At 39.2% G+C, this 27,369-nt stretch overlaps 2 protein-coding genes across 5 annotated transcripts in view; one reads left to right on the top strand and one right to left on the bottom strand.

Moving 5' to 3' along the window:
• The window catches only part of KIF13B (kinesin family member 13B), a 201,816-nt gene that overhangs the window by 39,227 nt on the left and 135,220 nt on the right, over positions 1-27,369 (bottom strand). For all 4 annotated transcript variants that reach the window (XM_045078378.1, XM_045078379.1, XM_045078381.1 and 1 more), the window contains exons 26-35: positions 27,202-27,231; positions 25,541-25,640; positions 24,851-24,977; positions 23,837-23,892; positions 21,895-22,019; positions 20,476-20,652; positions 17,675-17,767; positions 15,493-15,645; positions 14,630-14,707; positions 12,814-12,867 (exon numbers count right to left, since the gene is read on the bottom strand). In XM_045078378.1, coding sequence (XP_044934313.1) covers positions 12,814-12,867; positions 14,630-14,707; positions 15,493-15,645; positions 17,675-17,767; positions 20,476-20,652; positions 21,895-22,019; positions 23,837-23,892; positions 24,851-24,977; positions 25,541-25,640; positions 27,202-27,231 — 993 coding nt within the window. The remainder of the gene's footprint in view (positions 1-12,813; positions 12,868-14,629; positions 14,708-15,492; positions 15,646-17,674; positions 17,768-20,475; positions 20,653-21,894; positions 22,020-23,836; positions 23,893-24,850; positions 24,978-25,540; positions 25,641-27,201; positions 27,232-27,369) is intronic.
• LOC123391561 (stAR-related lipid transfer protein 4-like) lies at positions 9,173-10,618 on the top strand. Its single transcript, XM_045078387.1, has one exon. It carries the CDS (start codon positions 9,249-9,251, stop codon positions 9,873-9,875), a length of 627 nt encoding a protein of 208 aa, XP_044934322.1. The 5' UTR covers positions 9,173-9,248; the 3' UTR covers positions 9,876-10,618.

The raw sequence follows: 27,369 nt of genomic DNA on the forward strand, positions 1-27,369 counted from the left end.
TCCTGAAGATGGATGGAGTGGAATGCCCTCTACGGTTTCAGATATGTATTGGAAAACCTATCTGCTTTTAGCAGCAACCTAAGTACTGATCATAAAATCAATAAATCTTAAGTGATCTGGATCCTGTTTACCTCTGAGAACACCACTTTTCCCTAGGAACTCTCTCAGCACTTGATATTTAAAAAAAAAAAAAAAAAAAAAAAAGATGGTATGATGTCTTAGCATTAGGATGCCAGGAAACAAAATAGCCATGAAGAGATGATTAGGGAAACCATGAACTCTGAAATACTTCACTGCAGGAGCATTTGTGTTACTATGAATCACACACTGATTTACATACTTTAATGTTTCTTAATGTCTTTTGCATTTAAATTTAATTGTCTGTCTGGGAAAGCCACAGTTTTGTGTACTCTGGGACATCACAATCAGGAAGCTGAACACTAAGGTCAATACTCTTTGGAGCTTCTCAGAGGAGGAAAAGCCTCATGCTTTGTTTACGGTGTTAAACTCATGCAAGGTTGTTTTGAAGACAACTTACTTAATTTGAAAATAAATTTATTTTTGTATTTTCGATTTTTCTTTCTTGTTTGGCAGCTCACACAGTGGCACTCTGTCCCTTAGGGAAACTAAGTAGCTGATTTGGAGTCGGCATCTCAGCCATTTGGTGTATAATGGTCCAGTGACAAATAATGTAGGTGTCATCTCTTCCCCAAGGCACACTCGGGGCTCCACTAGCTTCCCAGGTAATATTTCCCAGCTGGCACTCCCACACACGATGTTACTAACAAATCAGAATGGAAGCAATAACTTTTACTGTCTCGTATATTCAAATATCTCAAGTGAGAACATCTGAAAGGGTGCACACAGTACACACATAACGCCTTAGCCAGACCGCTAGCCTCAGCAGAGGATGAAAAATGGAAACACATTTCACTTCATCCATGCTACCTCAACCATCATCTTAACCTTGAGGAATTTCACACACTAACTGTTCCCAGGTCTCGCCAATCAAAGACAGGGACATAGAATGTCTCAAATTGATCTGGGGAAGAACAGATTCTGCTTCAGAGGGAACAACAAATTTGGATGACAAACTGGGTACAACGCTCCCTCCTCTTCCTTCTGATACCCACAGATCTCTGGGGAGACATTTCACTGAAATCATTCACTTATTCTCTCTTGTAGTGCATGTCCATTCTCTTGCCAAAAAAGAAACCCATGGTTCAGTGTCTAACTACAGACACTGCCCCTTGGGGACAAGGCAATTAGTATCTTTCAATAATTTTTACTGGCTATTCCAGAGTTATTTTCCCTTTACTGAAATGTTGGGGGGGGTGGGGAGGAAACATCCGGTTAAAAGTACTTCAGAGGGAGATGAACTCAGGACAATGAATAAAAAAAGATATGGCCAAACACTGGACCTTTCTGCTGTCTTATGAGTTCAGTCCTCAAAGTGGAAAGAGTATGGAATATAAACTATATGCCTGGAATCTGAAAAGCTAGATCTGTGACTTGTTTCTAACATTCTGCATGTCGACCAACTTCAGAATCAGCCAAGATGAGGAGATACAAGAGAGAAAACTCTGGCTTTGTTTTAGAGCCTTAAACTAGCTTCATACTTATTAGGGATTATTTGTGCTAACAGGCTGAATTCCAAGAAATAAAACCCCATTCGAGATAGCAATTATTTGTAGCTGGCATTATAGATAAAGACAAAATGGAACAGGGAAAACACGGGAGGCTGGCGGTTGCCTTGAGAACATGCTTTGGTCTTCCTTACACACCTAGAGTTCTCCTATTACTGCTCTTCCCAGACACAAATTCTTTGGGTTTTCCAAATTAAAAATATAAATAAATAAAATAAAAAGTTTTTTTTAAAAGTTTGCTTTTGATCAGGGAGGTGACAAAGAGGTAAAGAAAGAGAAATGCCAGTAACATTCCAGGTCCAAAGGTGGCTTCTAATGCAAATAATGAAGAAGTGACTCATATTTGGCTTCAGCCTTTACCTGTGACACACTAAATAATTGCAGTATTCAGGAAGGCACTGCTGCCAAAACACACAAAAATCATTTTTGTTAACTGAATATTCACTTAAGCTTTTGGATACTTTTAACCTCCAATCCGAAGATGATAAACATAGTACCTTACTAACATTAAAAAGTATAATTCCATCTAAAATGGCTTTTAAGTTGACAGTGTAACCTTGCACTGCAAAAGGTCTCAATGCACAACCAATTTTTAGATGGGTAAACAATATGCTGAAATTAATTCTGCAGCTAAGTCCATCTTGGTAGACTGGTCATAAAAAGCTTGTTAAGTTTTCACTGTATATATTAAAAAACTGCCTTGGGGCGCCTGGGTGGCTCAGTGGGTTGAAGCCTCTGCCTTCAGCTCAGGTCATGATCCCAGGGTCCTGGGATCGAGCCCTGCATCAGGCTCTCTGCTCAGCGAGGAGCCTGCTTCCCTCTCTAGCTCTCTCTGTCTGCCTCTCTACCTACTTGTGATCTCTGTCAAATAAATAAATAAAATCTTTAAAATAATAAAATAAAATAATTTTTTTAAAAACTGCCTTATAACAATGAAATATCCAGTAACAGTAAATAGCAACATCACTGTAATTATATATATATAATATATATATGGACATATGAGCCCATTTCTCAGGGCTCATCAAGATAAGAATACTCTTAAAAAAAAAAGATAAGAATACTCTTAAACCTTTTTATCTGTTTTACCCATCCCCCACCAATCTCCCCTCTGACAACCTCCAGTTTGTTCTCTGTATTTAAGAGTCTGGGTTTTTTGGTCTCTTCTTCTTTGTTTCTTAAATTCCACGTGTGAAGGGCGCCTGAGTGGCTCAGTGATTTAAGCCTCTGCCTTTGGCTAGGTCATGATCCCAGGGTCCTGGGACCCAGCCCCGCATTGGGCTCTCTGCTCAGTGGGGAGCCTGTTTCCCCCGCTCTCTCTGTCTGCCTCTCTGCCTAGTTGTGATCTCTGTCAAATAAATAAGTAAAAATCTTTACAAAAAAAAAATTCCACGTTTGAGAAAAATCATATGGTATCTGTCTTTTTCTGACTTAGTTCACTTAGCATTTCTAACTTCTAGGTCCATCCATGTTGTCACAATGGCAAGATTTCATTTTTTTAATAGCTGAGTAATATTCCATTGTATGTATGTCATTGTGTATATGGGCTATACCAATGTCCCACTTCTTCTTTATCCATTCATTTACAGACAGCACTTGGGTTGCTTCCATATCTAGCTATTATAAATAATGCAATACACATAAAATGTGTATATATATCTTTTTGAATTAAAGTTTTTGTTTTCTCTGGGTAAATACCCAGTAGTGGAATTATTGAATCATATGGTAATTGGTAATTCTGTTTTTAGGTTTCTGAGGAACCTCTATTTTGTTTTCCACAGTGGCAGTGGCTACATAATTTCCATTCCAACAGTGCATGAGGGTTCTTTTTCTTCCCATCCTCAACACCACTTGTTATTTCTTGTCTTTTTGATTTTAGTCATTCTGACAGGTGTAAAGTACTATCTCATTGTGGTTTTAATGTGCATTTCCCTGATGATTAGTGATGTTGGGCATCTTTTCATGTGTGAATTGGCCATCTGTCTATCTTTTTTGGAAAAAAAAGATTCTCTGCCTGTTTTTAATCAGATGATTTCAGGTTTTTTGATGTTGAGTTGTATAAGTTCAAAATGGATATTTGATTTGCAAATATCTTTTCCCACTAGGGGGCAACTGGGTGGCTCAGTTGGTTAAGCGCCCAACTCTTGATTTCAGCTCAGGTCATGATCTCAGGGTCATTAGATCGAGCCCCACCGTCGGGCTCCATGCTCAGCGTGGAGTCTGCTTAAGATTCTCTCTCCCTTTCCCTTTCTCCCTCCCCTCCTGCTTGCATTTTTCTATCACCAAAAGAAATAAAATCTTAAAAAGAGTATCTTCTCCCATTTGGTAGGCTGCCTTTTTGTTTTTCTGATCGTTTACTTCACTGTGCAAAAGCTTTTTATTTTGGTGTAGTTCCAGTAGTTTATTAGGGACATATTTTTAATTGAAAAGGCTATCAAGAATGACTTTAATACTGATTCTAAGGGATACATGTACCCCAACATTTATAGCAGCATTATCAACAATAGCCAAATCATGGAAAGAGCCCACATGTCCATCAACTGATGAATGGATAAAGAAGATACAAGATGTGTGGGTGTGTGTGCGCGCATGCACACACACAGACACAAACACAGAGGACTATTACTCGGCCATCATAAAGAATGAAATCTTGCCAGGTGCAACAACACAGATGGAGCTAGAGAGTATTATGCTAAGCAAAATAAATCAGAGAAAGACAAGCACCATATGATTTCACTCATATATAGAATTTAAGAGACAAAACAGATGAACACGGAGGGAATAAAAAAAGAGAGAAGGAATCATAAAACAACTGTAACTACAGAAAACAAACTGAGGGTTGCTGGAGGGTAGGTGGCAAGGGAATGGGCTAAAAGGGTGATGGGATGAAGAGGACACTTGTGATGAGGACTAGTTGTGTGTAAGTGATGAATCACTACACGGCACACTTGAAACTAATATTATATTGTAAGTTAACTAACTGGAATTTAAATAAAAGCTTGAGGGGAAAAAAGAAAAAGAATGATTTCTTTTAGGCCCTAAGGTGAATTTAAGTTGGGAGTAGTTCATCAAATTCAGTTTATCTTTTTAAGATTAACGGGTCTATCAATTCAATCTTGGTGGAGCTCAGTAAAGCAATTCCAGTTCTAACATGTAGTGAGCATCCATAAAAAGGGTGTGTAAAATATGGCTGGGCAAATTCCAAGCGTCATAAGCCAAAAGAGGAGACTGTTTTTAGTAGTTCACTGCTTCCTCCCACCCCCTAAAGAGCCCTAATCCTATCAAACTCTCCATCCCTGCCTCCTCCCATACCTTTTAGTATCACTTTGTCCTAAATGACTGACCTTTGCCATGGTATCAATTAAAAATTAGGAGAGAAAGGGAGACATGAACCTCTTCTTGTGTCCTCTCCTGGCTTCTGAACATTGTTTCAATGAACTGGATGTTCCCATCTTACACAGGGGAAGACAGCACATCAAATTCTGTGGCCTATATTTCTGTTTTCATAATCAAGATCAGAGGGATAGACACATTAACGGATACAGAACCTGGAAATAGGCCCAAACAAGTTTACAAGGTAGATATAACTAATATTCAATGATTTCAAAGCACATTTTTCTAGCACTTTAAGCATCATCAACTCCAGGTTAAAATTATATTTCTCTCTTGTGCATCAAATACTTTAAGGTAAAGAAACCAAAATGGCGCTGCTGAGAAAAGTTCTGTGATGTCAAAGGAATGCCCAAAGCAGTTTTGTCATTTTATTCCCCTTTCCCTGACCACACTTGAGAAAAGCACATCTTACAAGTTCCCAAATATTTATTTGTATTATCTGCTTAATATGAATTAACTCCAACTCCTCACATTCGAGAACCCTCTAAATTTACTAAGATGCCTTAGTTCCTGGGCTCTTTTGACAGCTACTTTTACAGTCTTAGAAAAAGAAGCATGTGAAAGGAATCCTATATATTGACTACCGAAGTTATTTTTACAAAAGAGTAAGAGCCAAAAAATTAGTATAGTGCCAAATTTAGTCATCTTATAAAAACTACATTTAAAAATTCATTCTTATTTTCAAGGTAAAAGCAAGCATGATACAAAGTTTTAGGGTAGTAGGATAGTACTTATATCCCACTCATTAGGAAAACCTAATGATTAATTACCTGTCCCTGGATCTCTGAAAACTGAAGAATGCAGGAAGTCCCCCAAAGAAAAGAAAAGAAAAAAAAAGTCTGAGATTTTTCAAAACAATTTCCTTTAGGAAATTGTTAGGAAATTTTAGGAATCTGTGTACAAATTATTATAAATAAAGCTACTGGAGACCTTCTCAAACCACTACACATAAAAGAACAAAAACTAGCTACTTAAAAGAGCAAGGAGTAAAATTTTTCAATTCTAATATATGTTTTTGAAAAGGTGTTGAATTTTGACACATATTCTTTTTGCTCCTATTGAGATTTTCATACATACATATGTTTTAAATTCTAATAAACAAAAAAATAGGTAATTGGTTCCTATGATCCCCAAACCAAATAATATAAAAAGGCATAGTGAGAAATCTACCTCTACCCCAACCTGTTAAGTTCCCCACATATTTCACCCTCTCCCCAGGCAGATAAGTAATGGTATTAGCTTCTTATATATCCTTCTAGGGTTTCTTATGTATATGTAAGCAAATCTATAAACAGTCACACACACTTCTCTCCTGTCCCCCTCCTTTTGTAATATAAATGGCAGTATACTAATTTGTACTTCACTTTTATTTATTTATTTATTTTTAAAAGTAGGCTTAATGTCCCATTTGGAGCCCAACACAGGGCTTGTACTCACAACCCCAAGATCAAGACCTGAGCTGAGAACAAGAGTCAGACACTTAATGGACTGAGCCCACCCAGGTGCCCCTCTGCTCTTCATTTTTTTTTTTTTTAAGATTTATTTACTTTTTTGAGAGGGGCAAAGGAGAGGCAGAGGGAGAAAATCTTCAGGGAGACTCCCTGCTGACCCAGGAACCCGACTCAGGTCTCAATCCTGTGACCCATGAGATCATGACCTGAGCTGAAACCAAGTGTTGGATGCTCAACTGACCGAACCACAAGGGCACCCCTCTGCACTTCACTTTTATTTTTATTTTTTTTTTTTAAAGATTTTATTTATTTATTTGACAGTGAGAAATCACAAGTAGTCAGAAAGGCAGGCAGAGAGAGAGAGAGGGAAGCAGGCTCCCCGCTGAGCAGAGAGCCCGATGCGGGACTCGATCCCAGGACCCTGAGATCATGACCTGAGCCGAAGGCAGCGGCTTAACCCACTGAGCCACCCAGGCGCCCCTGCACTTCATTTTTAAACATTAAGTAGATCCTGGTAATTTTTCCATATGGGTATCTAGCAGGGTTCCCAGTTATTTTTACAGCTGCATAGTATCCCATTCATTTATTTGTATGTATGGGGAGGGGTGGTATATGACATCTGCCCAGATTAAGTGTATTTAACCAGACCAAACCAATGGACAGTCTGTTTGTTTCCAGTCTTCTGCCATTATAAACAATATTTGAATGGACACTTGTACATGTATCATTTCACATGGGTATAAGCACAGCTGCTCTGCAGAGGGCTTTAACAGGATTTTGATAATTTGTAGGTCAATTAGTTTATGCACAACTCAGTCTTGAGGAATTCTTTTATGGGTAGTATTAAAAACACATACTGAATACAAGGTAATGCTATACTTGAAAGCATGATTTTCTTTGTTTCATTTAAGGCCACAGGGACCAGAGGAATGACTTTTCCTCCCTAGTAAGAAAATATAATTTTAAGAATATTTATTTTTCCTAAAACTCTTTTAAGATGCTCTGTTTTTGATGATAAAACTATTGAGGGAACCCTTCCTCTGAATATGGGGGAGCTACTCTGTACTCCCTTCTGAAGTCTGGAATCAAATCCTCTTTCCTTTGTAATCTTTTCACTTCGTTTTCTAAGCATCACAATTACAATCCTATATCACTAGAATCTCCTTACTCGTTGAACAGACCCATTGCATAAAAATCTTCTAACAGGTTTCTTCTATCTTTCTTCTACTGAACAGCCAAAGGTCTCTAATTATGATAGGTGGACATTCATTCAACCTAGCGAGAAGTCAAGGGATGCCCACAGTGACGAGATGTTGATTAAAGCCCAGCTATACCTCGTAACCTTTCAGGGCCCATGGATGCCAGGAGTTCAAAAGGAGATAAAAATAATAGCTTCATAGCTGAATTGGGAGCAAAGTTAGTTAGTAATGGCAAGCTGGCACCCTTTGTTTTCCCTGACAATACACTTCCAGAGGGTTGGGGACTAATATGGTCAGGGAGGGGCAAGTAAGCCAAATTCTGAGGAAGACTGAACTACAGAAATAGGGGGGGAAAGGTATTTAACTTGTTTGAAGTGTATGACAACTCAAAATATACCCTGAAATAGAGTGGAGGGATACATATCCTTGTTGCTGCGATGGTACCATGGTATCAGTAAAACCTGAGAGATTGAAAATCAAACTTTCCTCCTCTTCACTAGGGTACCCCAAGAAATCAAGATGACTAAGAAAGGGAAGGTCCTGGTAGAGTAGCAAAAATATGTAACATTACATTTACTCATTTACTATAACATGTCTTGCTGAGTTGTCCCCAACCTGCCACAGAAACTGCCCTGGGAATGGACTCCCAGGAACTCTTTGCTGTCATATCTGAAGCCGTCTTTGGTCCTCATCTTAAAAGCTAAAAAGCCAGGCACCTGGGTGACTCAGTTGGTTGAGTGTCCGACTCTTGATTTCAGCTTCAGGTCGTGATCTCAGGATTGAGGGATCAAGCCCCATGTCAGGCTCCCTGCTCAGTGGAGAGTCTGCTTGGGATTCTCCCTCTCTCCCTCTGTCCCTCCCCCAGCTCATGTATGCATGCTTGCTAAAATAAGTAAATAAGTAAAAATATTTGGGAAAAAACCAAACAACTTAAAAATTCCTTTCTGCCCCAGTTTCCAAGCTACTCTCTGCTGGGTCTTCTGGCCAGCTTCTCTTCCAACACGTGCCCATGAGTATTCTCATGCCAACCAGGTCCAACTTTAGATCTAATCCCTCACTCAGTTATAAATATGCCCTCAGCTCCCCAATCTGTCTTCGGCCCAGGCTTCCAGACCCTTCAACTGGCACAGACACCTTCTATCAAAAATGGAACTAAATCATTTTCTTCCCCAAACCTGTCCCTCTAACAGTTCATCTCTCTATTCTGTCATCCAGAAATGCACGTCGCCCTCCTCGCTCAACCTTTCTGTCCATGGAGTTCCAGAGCATCTACCTCCTCCAGAGCAACTCCCTCACCCTCCCACTGCTGAATCTCCTCCCCCACCTGATGTATCCATCCACAAATTAAATTTTTTTTCACTTTTTGCACTGATAACTGTATATATCTGTACTATATGCAATATTCTAATGTGATTTTATGGGCCACAGCCAGGAACCCAAGTGGGGTTTAGGTGGACTGTTCAAAAACACTTTCCAGAGTGTCGCCGAAAGCTGGGTGTCTGGCACGCGCGGGAGCGCCTACTCGCTTACCACGCCTCGTTCATCTCAGAAGAAAAAAAATGGAAGGCCTGCCTGATGCTACTGCTTTTGCCACTAGACTTAAGAACACTCTCATACAGTATCATAGCACTGAAGATGATAAGTGGCGAGTTGCCAAGAAAACGAAAGATGTAACAATTTGGAGAAAACCTTCAGAAGAATTTAATGGATACCTTTTCAAAGCCCAAGGTGTTACAGAAGACAGCGTCAATAGTGTCATAGACCATATACGCCCAGGTCCCTGTCGTTTGGATTGGGATAGCTTAATGACTTCAATGGATATTTTGGAACACTTTGAGGAGAATTGCTGTGTGATGCGTTACACTACCGCTGGTCAGCTTTGGAATATAATTTCCCCAAGAGAGTTTGTTGATTTCTCCTACACTGTGGGTTATGAAGAAGGGCTTTTGTCCTGTGGGCTAAGTGTTGACTGGAATGAAAAGAGACCAGAATTTATTCGTGGCTATAACCATCCCTGTGGTTGGTTTTGTGTTCCGCTTAAAGACAGTCCACACCAGAGTCTTTTGACAGGCTACATTCAGACGGATCTGCGCGGGATGATTCCTCAGTCTGCAGTAGATACAGCCATGGCCAGCACTTTAATCAACTTCTATGGTGATTTACAAAAAGCCCTACAAAAGGCATAATACATTTAAACTTGTAGTACGATAGTCCCCCCGAATCAACTTTTTCTCTCAGCTTCATGGCCTGTGAAAATCATCCTTTCCTTTCTTCTATGTAGCCTGTAGGAAAATTTGGTATTATTTGCTGGCTTATTTTATTCCTAAAGTAAATAGTTACCGAAGAGGGGGCATTTCCATTTTGTTAGGCGGTGCTTTGCATGGTGTTTGATACAGCAGTGTGTCTAAGCAGGGAGAGTCTTACAGATGTCCATGAGGAAGTAGTATACTTCTTTGACCTGAACTCTTAAGAAACTGAATATTGCCTCAGTATGAATATTTTGGCTACTTGGAAATTAGAGAAAGCACAAACTTTATGCTGTTAGTTAAAAATCATCTGTTTTAGAGATTTAAGAATATTTTCTAAGTTTTAACTATTTTTTGGAAGTTATGTATTAATACTTTACTTTTGGTATGCTCTGTGAGTTTGCCAATATCTTGGACTGAAAAAAGGTTCTTTATATTTTATAAAGGTGAGCTTCATTGTCAGGTGACTTGTACTACTTTAAGTATTAAAAAAAGAAGAAAAAGAATAGATACAGTAAGAATAGATACAATTCAAATACAATTGTTTTGATACCTAGACAACATTATTTTGTGGATATCTTTAAAAATGTATTTGTGTCTTTCTGTGCATTTATTTTGGAAGGTCTAAAAAGCATTTATGCATGAATAAAATGTACAAAAAACCTAAAAAAAAAAAAAAACACTTTCCAATTCAACTGTAACCATGTTAATGCCATTACTCCTTCAGGGGCTCCTTACCTCTTCCATTACTCCTTGGTACATGATGTTAGATCTCCAACAATCAGGCCCCTTTTCTCTGGGTTGTACCCCACGGACACCCTCTCCTTTAGTCACACTGCATGCAGTGTCATGAACATAGCAAGCCTGTTCCTCCTTCCATGCTTCTGTTCACACTGTTGCTTTCACTCCTTCCCTGCCTCGGGGGGCAGGTGGGGGGACCTCACCTTTTAGCTTAGGGGGATTATCATCTCTGCAGCCTCTCTTGATCCGTGAATAATGCCTTTAAAAGTGTCCACCCCCACCTTTGGTCTCCTACTCTACCATACTTCCAGTATAGCATCTATGTTCCTTTATTCCATTTACTTGGTGTAGATGAAGCACTGTAACTTTCTTTCAAATGATACTGTTACTTTCTCTATTTAAACAGAAGGAGATTGGGGGTAGACAGAAAATTTTGGCCACTTCTTTCAAGGAATTAAAATATAACTGGGGATTTAGATTAGATGTAATTCCAAAAAAACACAAAAAGTTGTGCTTTATTTCTTATAGATATATTTCCCTTAAAATATTTTGCTTATTTACATTTAAAAATAATGACACAAACAATTTCCCAGGAACTCAGCTTTGTTCCGGTAATCACAAGCTGTGCTGTGCTCACTAAGAACTGATCAAGCCTATCACTGGATGAGTATAAAGGAGTACTACTTAGCACACTTTCAGAGACATGGTAGGTGAACAGTAAATTAGGTGAGTTGGAGAGCAATTTATATGTCTATAAACACTGATATATATATATATATATTGCTCTCCAATTTATATGTCTATAAACACACATATATATGTGTGTTTATATGTCTATAAACATATATATATATATGTGTGTGTGTTTATAGACATATAAATTGCTCTCCTATATATATATATATATATATATATATATATATATATATGGCTCATTTTTAAGATCTAGGTTACTAGGAGTTTGCCTGAAATAATGGGATAGATATATATACACATACACACACATTTTTATGTATTTCAGGTAAACTCCTAGTAACCTAGATCTTAAGAATAAGTCTTATTATTTATCAACTAATTGTTCTTGAGATTTTATAAGGAAAATTTCAAATGTACAAAAACAGAGTATAAAATAACTAACAACAGTAGAAAGGGTAGTATAACAAATCCCATGCAGCTATAAGCACCACCATTAAATAGACCATCTTCTCTTATCTATGCCCTCATTGTCCCCCGAGATTATTTGAAAACAAATCCCTGATTATCAGGCCATTGTATAAGACACTGTTCATTTTTACCCTCCTCAAGGGTTAAGAGAGCAATACAGAGCATGTTGCTCATAGCTAACAGTACCAACATCTAACCAGATCCCTCAAAAAATATCGGGCACAAAACTATGATATAGGACATCCAGTTACAACAATTCTGAGTACGATACTTTTAAGTAAAAGATAAAGAATTCTCTATGCTTGGAGCGCCTGGGTGGCTCAGTGGGTTAAAACCTCTGCCTTTAGCTCAGGTCATGATCCCAGGACCCTGGGATGGAGCCCCACATCAGGCTCTCTGTTCAGCAGGGAGTCTGCTTCCCACCCCCCACTTGCCTCTCTGCCTACTTGTGATCCTTGTCTGTCAAATAAACAAAAAAAATCTTAAAAAAAAAAAAAAGAATTCTCTATGCTTAAACCTAAACTAAATTGGGAAACACTATATTAACAATAAATCCCAGCTAACATAAGTTCTGTTCCCTTATTTTTAATTTCTTCTAGCGAATAATATTAACTTTCAGATAAAATCTTCCTATTCCTCACACATTTTCAATCATTTTATCAATATTTTACTATTACAATTTTGATTTAAATTTCCTTTTTTGACTCAAACAGGAAGAAATGTCTACATAAAAATATGAACTCAAGCAACAAAACTGGTTTTTAACCCTTAAAAAGTAGAGTAGTAAGGTCTAATAAACCTTAACTTAACTGGTAAAAAGAAATGAACTGTAATCACTTTCTAATAAATTTCACACAGCACAGAAGAACAGGAGAAATTTTGGCATGCAAAATGAACATGTGATATTTGAGAAAAGGAAAGTTGAATGGGAAATCGGTCTAAGACTGACAGAAAAATAGTTATAAATACTTACCTTATTGCTGCCTAGACTATAGAACGGAATAAGATCTTGTCGGCTGCCAGACAACTGAAAAAGAAAAAAAAAGAGGATTAGTCCTTTATTTTTATTTTTTTCTAAAGATTTTATTTATTTATTTGACAGAGTGAGTAAGAGAGAGAGAGAGAGCAAGCACAGGCAGGGGGAATGGCAGACAGGGGAGAAACAGGCTCCCCGCTGAGCAGGGAGCCCAATGTGGGGCTCAATCCCAGGACCCTGGGATTACGACCTGAGCCAAAAGCAGCTGCTTAATCGACTGAGCTACCCAGGCTTCCCTGGGATTAGCCCTTTAGGTGTGAAAGTACAGGAATCTACGTTCCTGGAAATACAAGAATTTGAAAACCAAATCAACAGTCAGATGGTAGCAGAGATGCTGTCAAGACATTTGTAAATTAGGCTAGTGTATACTTTGAGACATTGTTATGCACAACTTTTTTTAAAGATGCATTTCTTTATTTTGAAAAAGAGAGAGCATGTGTGCAAGCCAGGAGGAGGGGCAGAGGTAGAGAGACAGAATCCTCAAGCAGACTCCCCACTGAGCACAGAGCACCAAGCAGGGCTCAATCCCAGGACCCTGAGATCATGACCTGAGCTGAAGTCAGGAGTTGGCCACTTAAACAACTGAGCCACCCAGGTGCCCCTCACAATTTTTTTTTAAACTGAATTGAACTTTAAGGTGGGAGGTTTATAAAAGATCAGACACCCAGTTTACCCTGAGGCAACAACAAGTAGGACATGGGTAAGGGATATTTCATCTGTTTATCCCCTTCTATTTAAAGGATACCAGCTTAATTATTTTACCATGTCCTCATCTTACAACTTCCTTCTCTGGGTATTCGTAGCAGATATATAAACACAAACTATTTCTTTTAAACCACAGTTGATATTTCTTCTAAATACCAACCTCTGTAAGTATCTGCATTTTAATGTATCATTTTTTGAAGAAATGAGATTTCAAGTTGAAATAAAGTGATATATTCCTTAATGTTCCCAATCTTTCATCCTGAGATCATTAGTGATGTCATTCAGTCACTCAGGGACCACATGTGCCCTCCCGTTTGATACTCTCCCTACTTTCACTATCGTCTCTCAAACACCAAGGGGAAGGGTCAGCTGCTCTTCATTATGATGCTTGTACTGTCGTTTTTCTTAGTGTAAAGTTAGCAAAGGTAATATTTCTCATATCCGTATCTTTGTCAAAAGTAAGGAAAGGAGAGATAAATCACACGGCCACAATCATATTTCTTTGTGAAGAATTATTTGTATGCTTTAATATGCACATAAATTATACCTCTGTTTTTAAAAACAACAAAAAACTTAAGACACTGTTATGAAATACACCTAAGATGTTTTACTCATTTATACTATCCTGGATGGCCTTTAAGCAATTGAGTTTGTAAACCAAGTCCAAACTTCTCAATTTATAAATAATTAAGTTGGGCCCAGAAAATTCAAATGGCTTGCCAAAGGCATTTGGGCTAGTTTTGCTTTAGCTCAACAAACACTCACTGAACATCCACTCAGTCACTGTGCTAGGCACTGCTCATACAAAAGCTGTGAGAAACAGGAGAGATGAACTTAAATGGACACTGTCCCTACCATACTGGTAAAGACAGTGACAGAGGTGTGCACAGATGCTACAGGGTAGAGAACAGGGCATCCTAAATCAGTCTGGAGAAGGAAATGACATCTGAGATGAGAGTTAAAGGATACAAAAAAGTGTTATCCAAGGAAAGAAGGGCAGGGCAGGAGAGCCCAGGCAGAGCACAGAATGGGGAGTCCATGTACTCACTCTGTTCACGTTGGGAGAGCTAATACTCCTCCTACTTAGCTTCCCCTTTCCTGTCAACTGTTCCTTCACTGTAACTTCCTGTCAGTCAGAAAACATACAGAGGAAAAACACAGATCAGAGACCCACCTCCAAATCAGTACCATTCACAGCAGTGTTTGAGCTACCATCTCTACACACATATTCCTGGTTCTTTAAATCATAGATGTTTCTTTATGCCTTGGAAAGACCTAGTTCTAAACATTGTGGAGTATTCCAAGTTACCTAGATTCTACATTCTTTTCTGTATCTATTGACGGCCGCCTTGAAGCTGACCAAACAAAAGTTAGTCCCAGGAGAAAATCGCCAAAATTAGATCATTCACTTTTGTTTTTCATAAGGATTTTTGGTTAAAACCAAAAAAGCCTCCATATTACTATGTAAAATACGTTTAGGGTTCCACTAAGGATTAGGTATACTGCTGGCAGGCATCTCTACTATCCCTTTGAGAGATCCACCCTAAAGCTGTGGCAGGCATGACCAGCTAAACAAGAAAGGGCCCATTCTGCCACCTTCCTACATATTTCTTCAGCAACGTTATTGTCCATTATCAAAGAATTTTTAAAGTAATTCTTCAGCCAGCAAGAGTTAAGTATTTTCTCCCATTACCTCAAAGCAACTTGATACCATTTAGCACCTTGGTAAAAGTAAACTTCCAAGTGGAGCTTTTGTATATTCACAGACTTAAGTGACAAATTTAATCTAAATTAATATGCTGCACTTAAACAGATGCTTCCAAAGTTTAGATGTAACAACGCTGAGAACTGCAGAGAGGCGAAGAGAATCAGGCTGGGTCCGCACCACTACTACCAGCTCTGTTGGCTAACCTGGCGGAGACGATCTAAAGTGAGAAGGTTCTCCACAGCCAGCACACTTCTGAGGTATTTTTCAATATAAGCCTCTGAGTCAGCAGAAGCTGTGTTTTCAACATTAGCTGCCATTCTTGCTAATGTTTCTCGTTCCTCTACTCCCTGGGCATCCTGGAGAACAGAAAGTTGTGTATTAAAATTAAGTACTCTATAGAAGAAAACATAAAAGCTTCTTAATCTATACAAACATACACACAGAGAGTACTGAGCTAACAAATGGGATGTATTCCAAAATTCCATTTTAACGCCAGCTTTTGGAACTCAAAATGCATTTTCCCAGAGAAATCGTGGTATAAATGGTGATCAGATTAACTTGCAAGGTTAAACCCAATGGCACTGAAACATAGCACATTCTTAATAAAACTGTCCTCTGCTTTTTTCCTACTGCAAACGAAAATGTTATTGGTTAGAAAGGATTTGGTGGAAATAGCTGGAAATACAACCAACCACCACAATACTTCAGAAATAAATCACTGAGGCAAGAGACAGGAATGAGAAGCTGGGGTCCAAACAGTGCTAGCAGGAGGCAGACACAAGAGAGTAAGAATGAAAGTAGGGCGGCTTTCAACCCTTTCACTCAGCAGCCGACCATGGACTACATGTTCAACATGTGGCAGCTTCTAAAATTGGTTTTAATCCTCAATCCTCAACACAGGCTACAGGCAGTGTAGCTCCCACCAAGAAGAAAAGTATCTGGGTAAATTCTCACTCACTGTGCTTTCCCCCAGAGCCCAGCCCTGCTCCTCTCATGTGGGTGCCCCATGCATATCAATGGGACGCTCACAAGTCAGGGAGGGCTGTTAGTGCATTTAATCATGTCAGGCTAGCTTGGCTCATAACAAATTACTCTTCTCAGAGAAAATCTGATACTTTATTTACTTGTGAATTTGTTATAATAATGTCACAAACTACAAAATATATAGCCATATGCCACTGCATCTTAAGATGCCATCAACTTCAAGGAAAAAAAAATATTTTATATACCACTAAGGAGAAAAAAAAACTCTGCCAATTAACTTTAAGATATCATTTATAAGACACATTCTAACATCAAAATTATTTTTAAAAATTTAAGCGAGCTTTTATTACAGATAAAATATGGAAGAATCTGGAAGGTGGCTTAAGTTCACAAAACTTCTACCCCGTATAGTGATTCATTTGGGCCTTTTAATAACCCTGAAAAGAAGCAATCATCCTCATTTTATAGATGAGGAAAAAGGAAAGCCACTAATTGGCAAAAAAAAGGCAAGATCAGGAGTCAAGAGACCAAGTCCTAATCTTGCATTTTTTGCCAAAGTACAATGTGCATCTCCACGCTCACTCTTTGATTTCAGGCGGTGAGTGTCACAGAAGAAACTGCTCTACTCTTTTCCACGGTCCTTTTTTTAGAAGCCTCCCTTCCCCTACCCCATTACCAGCTGTGCCACAGACTGGATGAAGAAATCTGGGATTAAATATTAGGAAGCACATATATGAACTACATCATGCATCAAGCTTCCATGGCGGGGGGCGGTATTATAAACTCCATATGCTTGATTCCTATGACTTTCTCAGTTTAGAAAGAGAAGTAACAAGAAGAAAATAATAGAAACTATAATAATGGGAATTACAATCAACTGCTCAGTGTGTGCACAACAACTTATATATATATATATATATATATATATATCATCTCATTTAATCCTTAAAAACAACCCTATATAGAAGCTATCACTAACCTAATCTAATAAATGAAAAAAATTGAGGCTCCAAGTAACTTACAAAGTTCACCTCACTAATAGGTGACAAAAATAAGATTTCTGTGTGATTCCAAAACGCAAGCCTGAATCTCTGTTTTCAGGGACATGCTATGTTACGTCCCTTTGAGGGGGACAATATTGTTACCTTATGTCTTCTAGGAGTGTTGATTTGCTTTTTAAAAGGAACTCCTTTAACAAAATACTAAAACCAGAACCTTTAAGCCACAAATATATTTTACAATGAATCACATTAAGATTAGGAAATTTCTTCTACAAATCTATAGTGTTTACCCAAATACACAACTTCATTGACTATTTATTTCTTAGTAGGTGACTTTCAAGGAGTTAGCTCTTTTTACATGTTTATTTTTAGTAAACTCAAACTTCATATGATCCTTCACCTCTGGAATATTGGAGACAATTTCAAAAGTCACTCCACAGCCAGGAATAGAACTTCGATGTGACATCTTTTTTAGGAGACTCTGAGCAAAACCCTAGAGAAAAACAAAAAAGAAAGATATGGTTTCCTACCTCAAAAACTGAGTTTTCATTAACAAAGAGCTCAAAGGATACTGCATTCACCCTAACCAAAAAGAAACAGCATATTTCCGAAATAAACAAGCTGAAACCCAAATCACAAAATACAGGCTCTTCAACTTTGTCTCAGCACACAAAATCAATTTACTAGGCCCCTGCCCTTTGGCAGGTCCTATATCCAGTATATGAAGAATATAAACCCAAAACTCTGGAAACTGACACTGGGCATCTGGTTCAGGTCTACTTAAAGGCTACAGAAATAAGACTGTTGACTTCGATAAAATAAAATGACCTTCCTAAGATGTGAGTGAGGACTGGTGACTCTTACACTTTTTTTTTCACCAGTACGATGGACATCTTGCAGCATGAATATTGACAAGTTCAGGCATTAAATTCTCGACCAAAGCAGGATCGTTATGAAGAATGATTTAAGAGTGCACGGTCATTGTTTATGCTGACTGTGCTCTTTGCACAGTTAAGAATTGAACCGTTGAATTAATGCATAGATGACTCATTTGAAGATGCTGCTAAGACTGAACATCCTGTAGAGGTTGAAGAGAGCGGGGATGAGGGCAGAATACAATTGGTGAATAAAGATAAGAAGAAGAGAGAATTTTAAACCAACACCCAACCTTTTCCCTCATGCAAAAGGGAAGTAGGAAATAATGTGAAAACTCCCAAAGAATATAGAAAAATTAAGCCACTTGGTCTTAGAAGTACATAATTTCACAAACCTGTTTAATAATAATTTCTTTCCTATTCAGTGCTCTTTAGTTACTTTTTTAAAAGACCGTAGCTCTTAGAATGCAAAGAGACCACTGATTTCAGCCCTTCATGAGCCTTGCAATGCAGAGCCACAGCCCATTACACCAGTCAGGGACAGCTAAGATTTTTTTTTTCCATGGTTCGGGTAGGGAAGGGGGGTTGCTGTTGTTAATTTACCTTTTGTTTTCTTTCTGTATGGAGCTATTGAAGGTGATTTGCATGTATGAGCATCATAAGGAATATCAGCGTCATAGGGGAAGTCCCCATTCTTGTCATAAAGAAGCAATTTTTAGGACTGAAATATCTGAAACTGGGAAGAAAACTGGCATGTCCTAAAGTACTATCATGTCATTCAGTATCAATCTGATAATATCACGTCATTTCATCCAGGGGAAAAACAGAGGTAAATTCTTGCCGCTATAATAAAAACTTAAAAACAAATTAAAAACAAACAAAAAAGACACCACCACCAGCGGAAGCTTGGGTGACTCCACGATGCATCCTTTCTGTTAAGGATTCGGTGGGGCCGGTGCCATACCAGGTCATCGCCTGGCAAGCAGAATCTCTAGCTCAGGAATGGCAAATCACTCTTCAAAATGCTCCTCAAGAGCAACTCATCTTTTTCTATCCTTTAAAGACTTCCGAGAAAAGAGAGTTGGAGAAAAGAGTGAACAGGGGACACACCATATACGTCTATAGCTCACCCGATGACCTGGATTTTATTGACGCTGGATTGCTAAGCTAAAGACCTGCAATTTTAACAGCATTACCACCAGTCTTCATTTCAAAGATGGATATCAGTGTGACATTTAGAACTAAAGATTAATTTTTAGGGGTGGAGATTACATCTAGGACTCTGTCAACCGTGACTGTGCTCTTTTAAATGAAAAGATGTCTTTTCATCTGTCCTGGTTTTAGTCAGTGTGTTGAGAAGGCCTCAAAAAAAGTGAGCACAGACAGTTCAAAGAATCCCTAGAATGAGCCTCCCAAATCCTGTATTTGCAAAGCCAATGGCAGAAATAGTTTATGTTCTTCCCTTGAAGCTGTCTACTAAACCCAGTCAGACGGCATGAGGTCCCTCATAATGCAGCTGCAACTATGTGGACAGCCAGGGCCCCAACCTCTGCGGCACACCCCGTCACAATGCCTGCCACACTCTGCTGCTTGAGGTCCCAGTCAGCCCTGCCCTGTCCTTCCTCACCCCCTGCACTGAACAGTGTATGTCCTCTGGCACCGTGTCTGTAAAGGAATGGCCAGCATGCTACCACCCTGGCTCTGATGGCTTCTCAGACTTGCTCAGTGTGAGCTCTCCATGGCTTCGCCCATAGTCTTCCCGCACTCAGGGAACACCTGCCTTCCCGCACTAAGCCAATAGAGGCGCCGTCTATTTATTCAGCTATACACGCCGACGGACACTGGGGGTTTCAAGATGCAGACTAATTCTTACTCGTCTTGCTATCCAAAAGCTCGACAGAGTACACTATCCAAATATTTGAGTCCACAAATTAGCAGAGATGACTGAGAGGGAAGAAGGAAGCAGAAAGCAGAGGGTGAGTCCAACCAACAACTAATCTGTGGAGAACTGTCACGTATTGTGCGACCCAAAGGTAAAGTCAAAAACCTAGAACTGCGCTTTGACGGGGCACTGGGGCACCCATCTGTGACTCTGTAATAAGAAGGACTCACTGTAATAACTGAACACTATCTAGGAGAAAGTCAGAACAGCAGGGGCCGGGAATGAAGCAGACCCAACTACACGACAGCAAGGGTTGAGTTGAAGAGAAAACTGAATCGGTTCACAGAGGCTGTGTGGACAGGAGGCCAGAGCAATCATTCCTGGCCCTGCCCCTAATTGGACCTGTGATTAAAATCAGTTCTTCAACTGGGATTAATGACTCACCTGCCGGCCATGAACATGGACACAAATTCTTTTCCGTAATACCAGCTGCATGTCGGCCGGATGGCTGAGCTGGACTGTCACCCGCACAATCAGATACACGCGCTCATCTGCTGGGGTGCCTTTACTGAGCTGAGGACAGCTGTGCACGGCAGAGTCCCAAGAGGCTTCTGCTCTCACCTGCAGGGACCAAAAGAACATACTTTGTTTGCCCTCTCCTCCTGAACACAAAACACTTCACAAGGAAACATCCTGGCTTGGCTGAAGTTGGACATACTGGTCCCCACTGAAGATCTACTAGAAGTGGCCTGAAAGACTCCAGGATGTGAGGATGTGGCCTCCATCACTCTAGTCTGGGAAGTACGGGGGATAACATTCTTGGCTGGTGGGATTCCAGAAATGTTTTTATTTTGCAAAATGCTCAAACATAAAGGAAAGATATGAATTCAGGACAATGAACTCCTGTGTTATCTTCCATCTATAATCATCAGCTATTAATATTTTGCCACTTCTCCTTTCTCTTTCTTACAACTCATACACATGCAGGATTATTTTTTGCTGAACCACTTGTGAGTCAGTTCCAGACTTGTTACTCTACCTGCCTAAATAGATTAACAAGTGTCTTCTAACAGTGAGAACATCCTCTAACTTAACTATAGGACAATTCAGGAAATTTAACATCAACACAATACTATGATATAATACAGTCCATAATCAAATCTTTCAACTGTTCCAATCCAGGATCACTAACTGCACTTAGCTGTCATGTCTCTTTAGTCTACTTTGATCTGGAATGGTTCCCCAGCCCTTCTTTGTCACCCATGACACCATAGGACCACTGTTGTATAGAACACATCACAGCTAGCTTTGCCCCCTACTATTGAAGTTTTCCATCTTTTAGGAATACCACTAAGGGATGATGTGCCCTCCAGAGCACCCCATCAGCTTTCCTCGCTTTAACTATTTTTTTACTTTCCCAGTATACTCAAAACTGGAAAGTAAGGCCCCACTGTACACACATCACCCAGATTCAAACATTATCAAGATTTTGCCACACTGCCTTTATCTACTCTTTTTTCCCTCTTCTTAAAAAGTCTTTACTAAAGAATTAAAGGAGATCCCAAACGCTGTGTATTTTACCTCTATGTACTTCAGTAGCATTTCCCCAGAGAGGGGACCACTGCTGGCCTGAACTATGAAAACTAACAGAGATCCTTTACCAGAAGGGGAACTAATTTGACCATCCACTTCTTCTGGAAGGGGTTCCACTCTTTCTGGAAGTCGCAGTAAAAGGTTTTCATTTATATTTCTTGAGAAATGTAAGCATTAAAATGATTACACTGCTGACTATTTCAAAAGATGTATGGAAAAGGTTAAAGAAACTACTTTTCATATGATTTTCCCTACTTATGCTTTGTTTACCTCTCCATCATGCTGTTTTACAATCTGCAGTTCAAAGAACTCATCCTCTTCTTCCCCGGTTAGGGTAGCATCCCATCCACCAGCTTCTGGGTCATCAAGATTATCTTGAGAGCTGAAATCATCAGCTAAAAGCAAGTTCCATTAAATCAGAGATCATTTCAAAGGATAACCCCTACCAGCTAAATTTCAATGTGCTTAGTATTAAAATTCTACTGCCTCAAATTTCATTTGCTTTTGGCCCTAAAATCTCACATGACATGGAAGAGAACCATTAAACAGTTCACAGTTCTTAGAGATGGACAGACTCTCAAGAAATTATCTTAACCAATCTCCTACCTTTATGCCTTATTTTACATGGAAGGCAAATGAAGCCAAGATACCCAAGAGATTACTCAAGATCAGCCCATAAATGTTAATGATAGGATTACAACCCAAATTCCCCATCTTTTAGTGCACTGAAGAAATGAGAAGCGAGAGTGATTCCAATTATTGGACCGTTAAGTTCAACAAAAGAATCAATTGGCTACATGAGCCAGAAACTTGGGAGGGTTGCCCCTTGGCCCTTTAGTTATTTAGTTCTAAGTCAGGCCCTCCCAACCCCCTATCCATCTTAAGCTTGTGAGTAGCCATCAAAGTATCTTTCTAGTATGTAGGTTTATGGGGATCAAGAATGGGCATCAGGCTGCATAAGTTCTTGATCATGTCTTGGGATGTCCATACAAACAGGTCTTCTATAAGCTTACTGTTTTCCGCTCTTACCTTCCTACACACGTGCACAAGCACGTGCACACACGAGCCCCTCAACTATGTAGGAACCTAACAGTAAGCCCCAGAGTAAGCTTCAGCCTCCAAGGCGCCAGAGAACAACAAGGTAGGCTAGAGAGCTGTGGCAAAACACGGAAACCCTCTCAGGTGGACTGACAGCAGAAGTGACTTAAGTATTATTTGCTAACTCTGTGTGCACACAAAATTTTCCATATGTCTAAATAAACCAAGTAGTACAAGATGCTAAATACCTTAGTTATTATAACTCATTTTCAGCTGTGTGGAAACAAACCACTGAGGACATCCAAGCTTGCCTATCTAGGACAGTTCATTATAATACACAGTTTCTCTGAGATGTTTTAGGAATTTAACTGCTGACTTTTACCTTATCCTTAGCTCTTTAATCTACCTTTTCATTTTTATTTTCCTTCCTTGGACAGAATAAATGTAAAATGTAGCCACATCTAAAATATTTTATATGAAGGAGAAAAAAGTCAGAAAAATTGGACAGTTTCTCACAAATAAGCAATGCACGAATGAGGGCATAAGAATTCAGAGGGGTGCCTGGGTGGCTCAGTGGGTTAAGCCTCTGCCTTCGGCTCAGGTCATGATCCCAGGGCCTTTGGACCAAGCCCCGCATTGGGCTCTCTGCTCATTAGGGAGTCTGCTTCCCCCTCTCTCTGCCAAATAAACAGATAAATAATCTTTAAAACAACAACAACAAAAACGAACTCACAGAAAAAGTGAAAAATTTATTAGCTAAGATTAAGAAAACACCAGATAAAAGAAAGCATCCTACATAAGCATCACTAGTTATTAGTCCTTTCCAGAGAGAAGTCTTTTCCTAAGAATAAAGAAGACAACACTGAAGTGTAGGGGAACACCTGCTACTGCTACCTCACATGAAGAGAAGAACAAAGCACACACGCAGCTATTACGGATTACCCAGTGAAATGTGCAAACGTCCTGGGATGAAACATACCTACCTCCGCTACAGAAATATTACTCTTACAGATAATTCATTCTTGGTCAAGTGTCAGTGTCCCTCTGCATACATAAAACAGACCCTAACCTTATTCTTACTGAATTGCCTAACTGCAGACTTTGTTAGAATCTAAGTGTTACTCAGACACTAATTTGTCTGAGGTAAGCCTTCAGAAAGTATCTCCTAACTTACCATTTAAGTCAAGGAATATAACAGGAATGTGTGTTTCCATCCCAGGAACTGGGGTCCTAAAACATAATAAACAAATAGCACCTCAAATAAAGCCGACTTTCTCAGCAGAATGTACTTCGAGACACAGCATTAATCCACACTGAGAATTATTACAGGTCAAGCCAATAATAACTGTGGGTATCGTGTTTTTGTCATAATTTCAAATCAGAGATGCCCCAAAGACTTACCTGTAAATGCTGCTTCTTTTCACTGGTGCTCTTGTGTATAATTATCATACGTTCTGATCCTAGAATTCAGTCTTATAAGATACAGCTACCTGTTTGTAACTGAAGCTTCTTTGTTTAAAGTTACTTTCTTAAAAAATTATATACTTAAGGGCCCCATATGGCTTAATTTACTATTTTTAATTTCTATAAAGTGGCACAGAACATTTGCTGACAGTACAGTTTAAGCCAGCACAAAACCAAAAACTCCTGGAGATGCAATTTTATTATGACCGAATGGTCTTTTAAGGGAATGACCCAAGTAATTAACATATTAACTTTCTTTTTTAATGCTAAGTGCAGTGGTATTAAATATTGATTTAGATTCTCAGAATTCTTAATTACTGGGCCAATAACAATATTATTTAATAAAACAGTTTTAAGCCATAGTTACTCCAACTCATGAAAATAATTTAACACTTCCTTTAATTCAAACTTTCTCCCTATGCTATGATGAGTCTTCCATTAGTTGAAACAGAGGCAAAACTGATATGGAGAGTGGGAGGCTCCGTGAGCATCTGAAATGTCTGAAGAGGGCACCTGGGTGGCTCAGTGGGTTAAGCCGCTGCCTTCAGCTCAGGTCATGATCTCAGGGTCCTGGGATCGAGTCCCGCATTGGGCACTCTGCTCAGCAGGGAACCTGCTTCCTCCTCTCTCTCTGCCTGCCTCTATGCCTACTTGTGATCTCTCTCTGTCAAGTAAATAAATAAAATCTTTTGAAATGTTTGAAGACATGTGGCAGCATTCATACCATTCTGCTGGGGCCCCTGGAATGCCACTGCCAGCAGAGGGGACCATGACTGCATTCCGCTCCTCAGTCAGAGTCAGCCTCATCTCTAGAAGTTGGGCTTCACGGTCAGCATCATCCTCTGTTTTATCTAGAACATCAAGAATGGAGATCAAATATAGACTTCTCACCTGATTTACACTTTCATCCTGCATATCAATAGGATTTGACTGTATTCAGGTACTGGTTGATGAGGGTTCACTGAAAACTTATTACTTCCCTAATTAGTATTTAAAAAAATCACAGTAAGAAATGAACTATAAGCTAAAGAGCTGGTGTACTCTTACAGAAAGGCCATCTTTGGCTCATGGAAGGCCGCCATGGGCCAGCACATGAATAATTTCTTCCAGAATTAGAGGATTCAGGTGCTTTTGGATAAGAAATCAAGAACGTTAGCATCCTCCTTAATTTATTTTTGAAGAACAATGTTTACATACTTTATTTTCTCTTTGTTGGGGATATGGGGAAACTTACAGAAAGACATCATTACAGTTAAATAAACGTTGTTCTGAAAGGATATGACACTAATAAGTAACATTCCTATACGCATTATTGATGTGTCCATCTACTTCTAATTTATATGGCTGCAAGCGAGATTAATTATGCACAGATTCGGTGTGAGAGGGGAGGAAATATTCAACTTGCTTTTCTTACCATGTTTACTGACAAGCTTCTGCAGTTGTTGATCTAAGTATTCCTGACGTTTTGTTAATGCATTTAGCCATTTTCTACGCAGTCTCTCTAAATCCCGATCCTGGAAGAAAGCCGGGGAAATTATGGCAGATATAATGTCAAGACAAGATATTTGAAACCAATGCTTCCATCTACCTTACTCTAAGGCTTTAAAAATGTGAAGTATTATATATCAATCTGTTTATTACCACTACTAGTTGACTCCAATCATTATTCAGAACAGGAAACTCCAAAAATCAAAGCACTGCTGTTACTAGAAAAAGACAGCTTCTGAAAGGGCATTCTCTGATATCTAGAACCAGTTTTATTTCTATTGGTTCGAGAGGCAGAACTCCAAGTAACTAAGATCTACAATGGCCCTCTGCTGGATAAAAATCAGAAATACTTGGGCACCTGGCTGGCTATCAGAAGAGCATATGACTTTTGACCTCGGGGTCATGAGTTTGAGCCCTGCACAGAATGTAGATATCACCAAAAAAAAAAAAAAAAAAAAAGTAAACCTAAAAAAAAAATCGCAAGTACTACTCAATAATCTCCAATTCTATATCTGTGCGAACCATCATAGGAATTCCTCAAACTTCTTACCTTGTTTCAGCCTTCAACATGTTTCACTAGTCTCTACAAACAGCATGTAAATGCTTCTCTCCCTTGTTTCTTGTGGGGGGATATTTGGAGCAGAGAGGGGGCGTTATCACCAGACTAAGAACTCTACCAGTCAACACCCGACTGTATACCAATATTGCCTCATTTCCTTTCATAATAAAGTTAACAAGACTGGGTAGATCAGTGGAATGCTGAGGATACAGTGTGTATCTGGATTTCACTAAAGCACTTAACCAAATAGCTCATGACGTTCTTGTAGACAAGATGGAGAAATGTGCAATGAATCTACTTGAATGAAATCATAAATGACTGAAATATCACATCCAAAGAACAATGATTAATGGAATAATGTCAGCTTAAAAGAAGTCTCTATTGTTGTGCCATAGGACTCTGTATTTAACCCTATCTGATCCAATATTTTTATCAGTCACTTATAGGAAGGCAGACATTTTTATCAAATTATAATGATGCAAAACCAGGAGAGTGACTACACTGGATGACATAATCAGGATCCAAAGAGCTCTGACAGTCCTAAACAATGACTAGCAAGCCTAACAAGATAGAACTTGACAGACATAAACAAAATCTTGCAGGAGATAAGAAAGAGGGGTGGCGGGCAAAACCAAACCTGTGTGACTCTTGGAAGTGGGAAAGGGAGACCTGGTTTAGAAGATGGAAAATACCTAACCAGTGTTGTTTGACTGAGGCTCATTATGAGATAGCTCTTACAGGGGAAAGTGTGGGTGACTCCACTCAAGGAGAGAGAGTGCAAGAATAAGGATCTGGAAAAATGGATCTGTAGGAAACTTAGATGCAGAGCTCCAGGTTTGGAAAAGGGTAACAGTCACAAATGATTTCCTACACTGAAGTCTACGAAACTTGTTTTAATTTGAGAAAAAGCAGTATTTGATTCAAAATTAACTGTGTAGTTATTAAATAACAGTATGACAAGGCTCAGGAATGCGTGATTCAGCACAGGAATCAAGCACATTTGATGAGGCAAACAGGTACTTCCTTACCTGGTAGCTGTCCATGTCCTCCTCCTCCTCCTAAAAGAAAAAAATGTAAACTAAAACAATCATGTTTCCAGGAGTCAGGCTATGCTCAACAACCAGAATCTTTTCCCATACTTTATATTTTCTAATTTAGTGAATATACTATTTTATTTCCCACCTATGCTCACCCTA

This window comes from Mustela putorius, unplaced genomic scaffold (assembly GCF_011764305.1).
Source record: "Mustela putorius furo isolate JIRA1106 unplaced genomic scaffold, ASM1176430v1.1 tig00000242_pilon_pilon_pilon, whole genome shotgun sequence".
Lineage (NCBI taxonomy): Eukaryota > Metazoa > Chordata > Mammalia > Carnivora > Mustelidae > Mustela > Mustela putorius.

Excerpts from the sequence above, each read along its gene's own strand:
- LOC123391561 (XM_045078387.1), top strand. The coding sequence starts at position 9,249 with ATGGAAGGCCTGCCTGATGCTACTGCTTTTGCCACTAGACTTAAGAAC.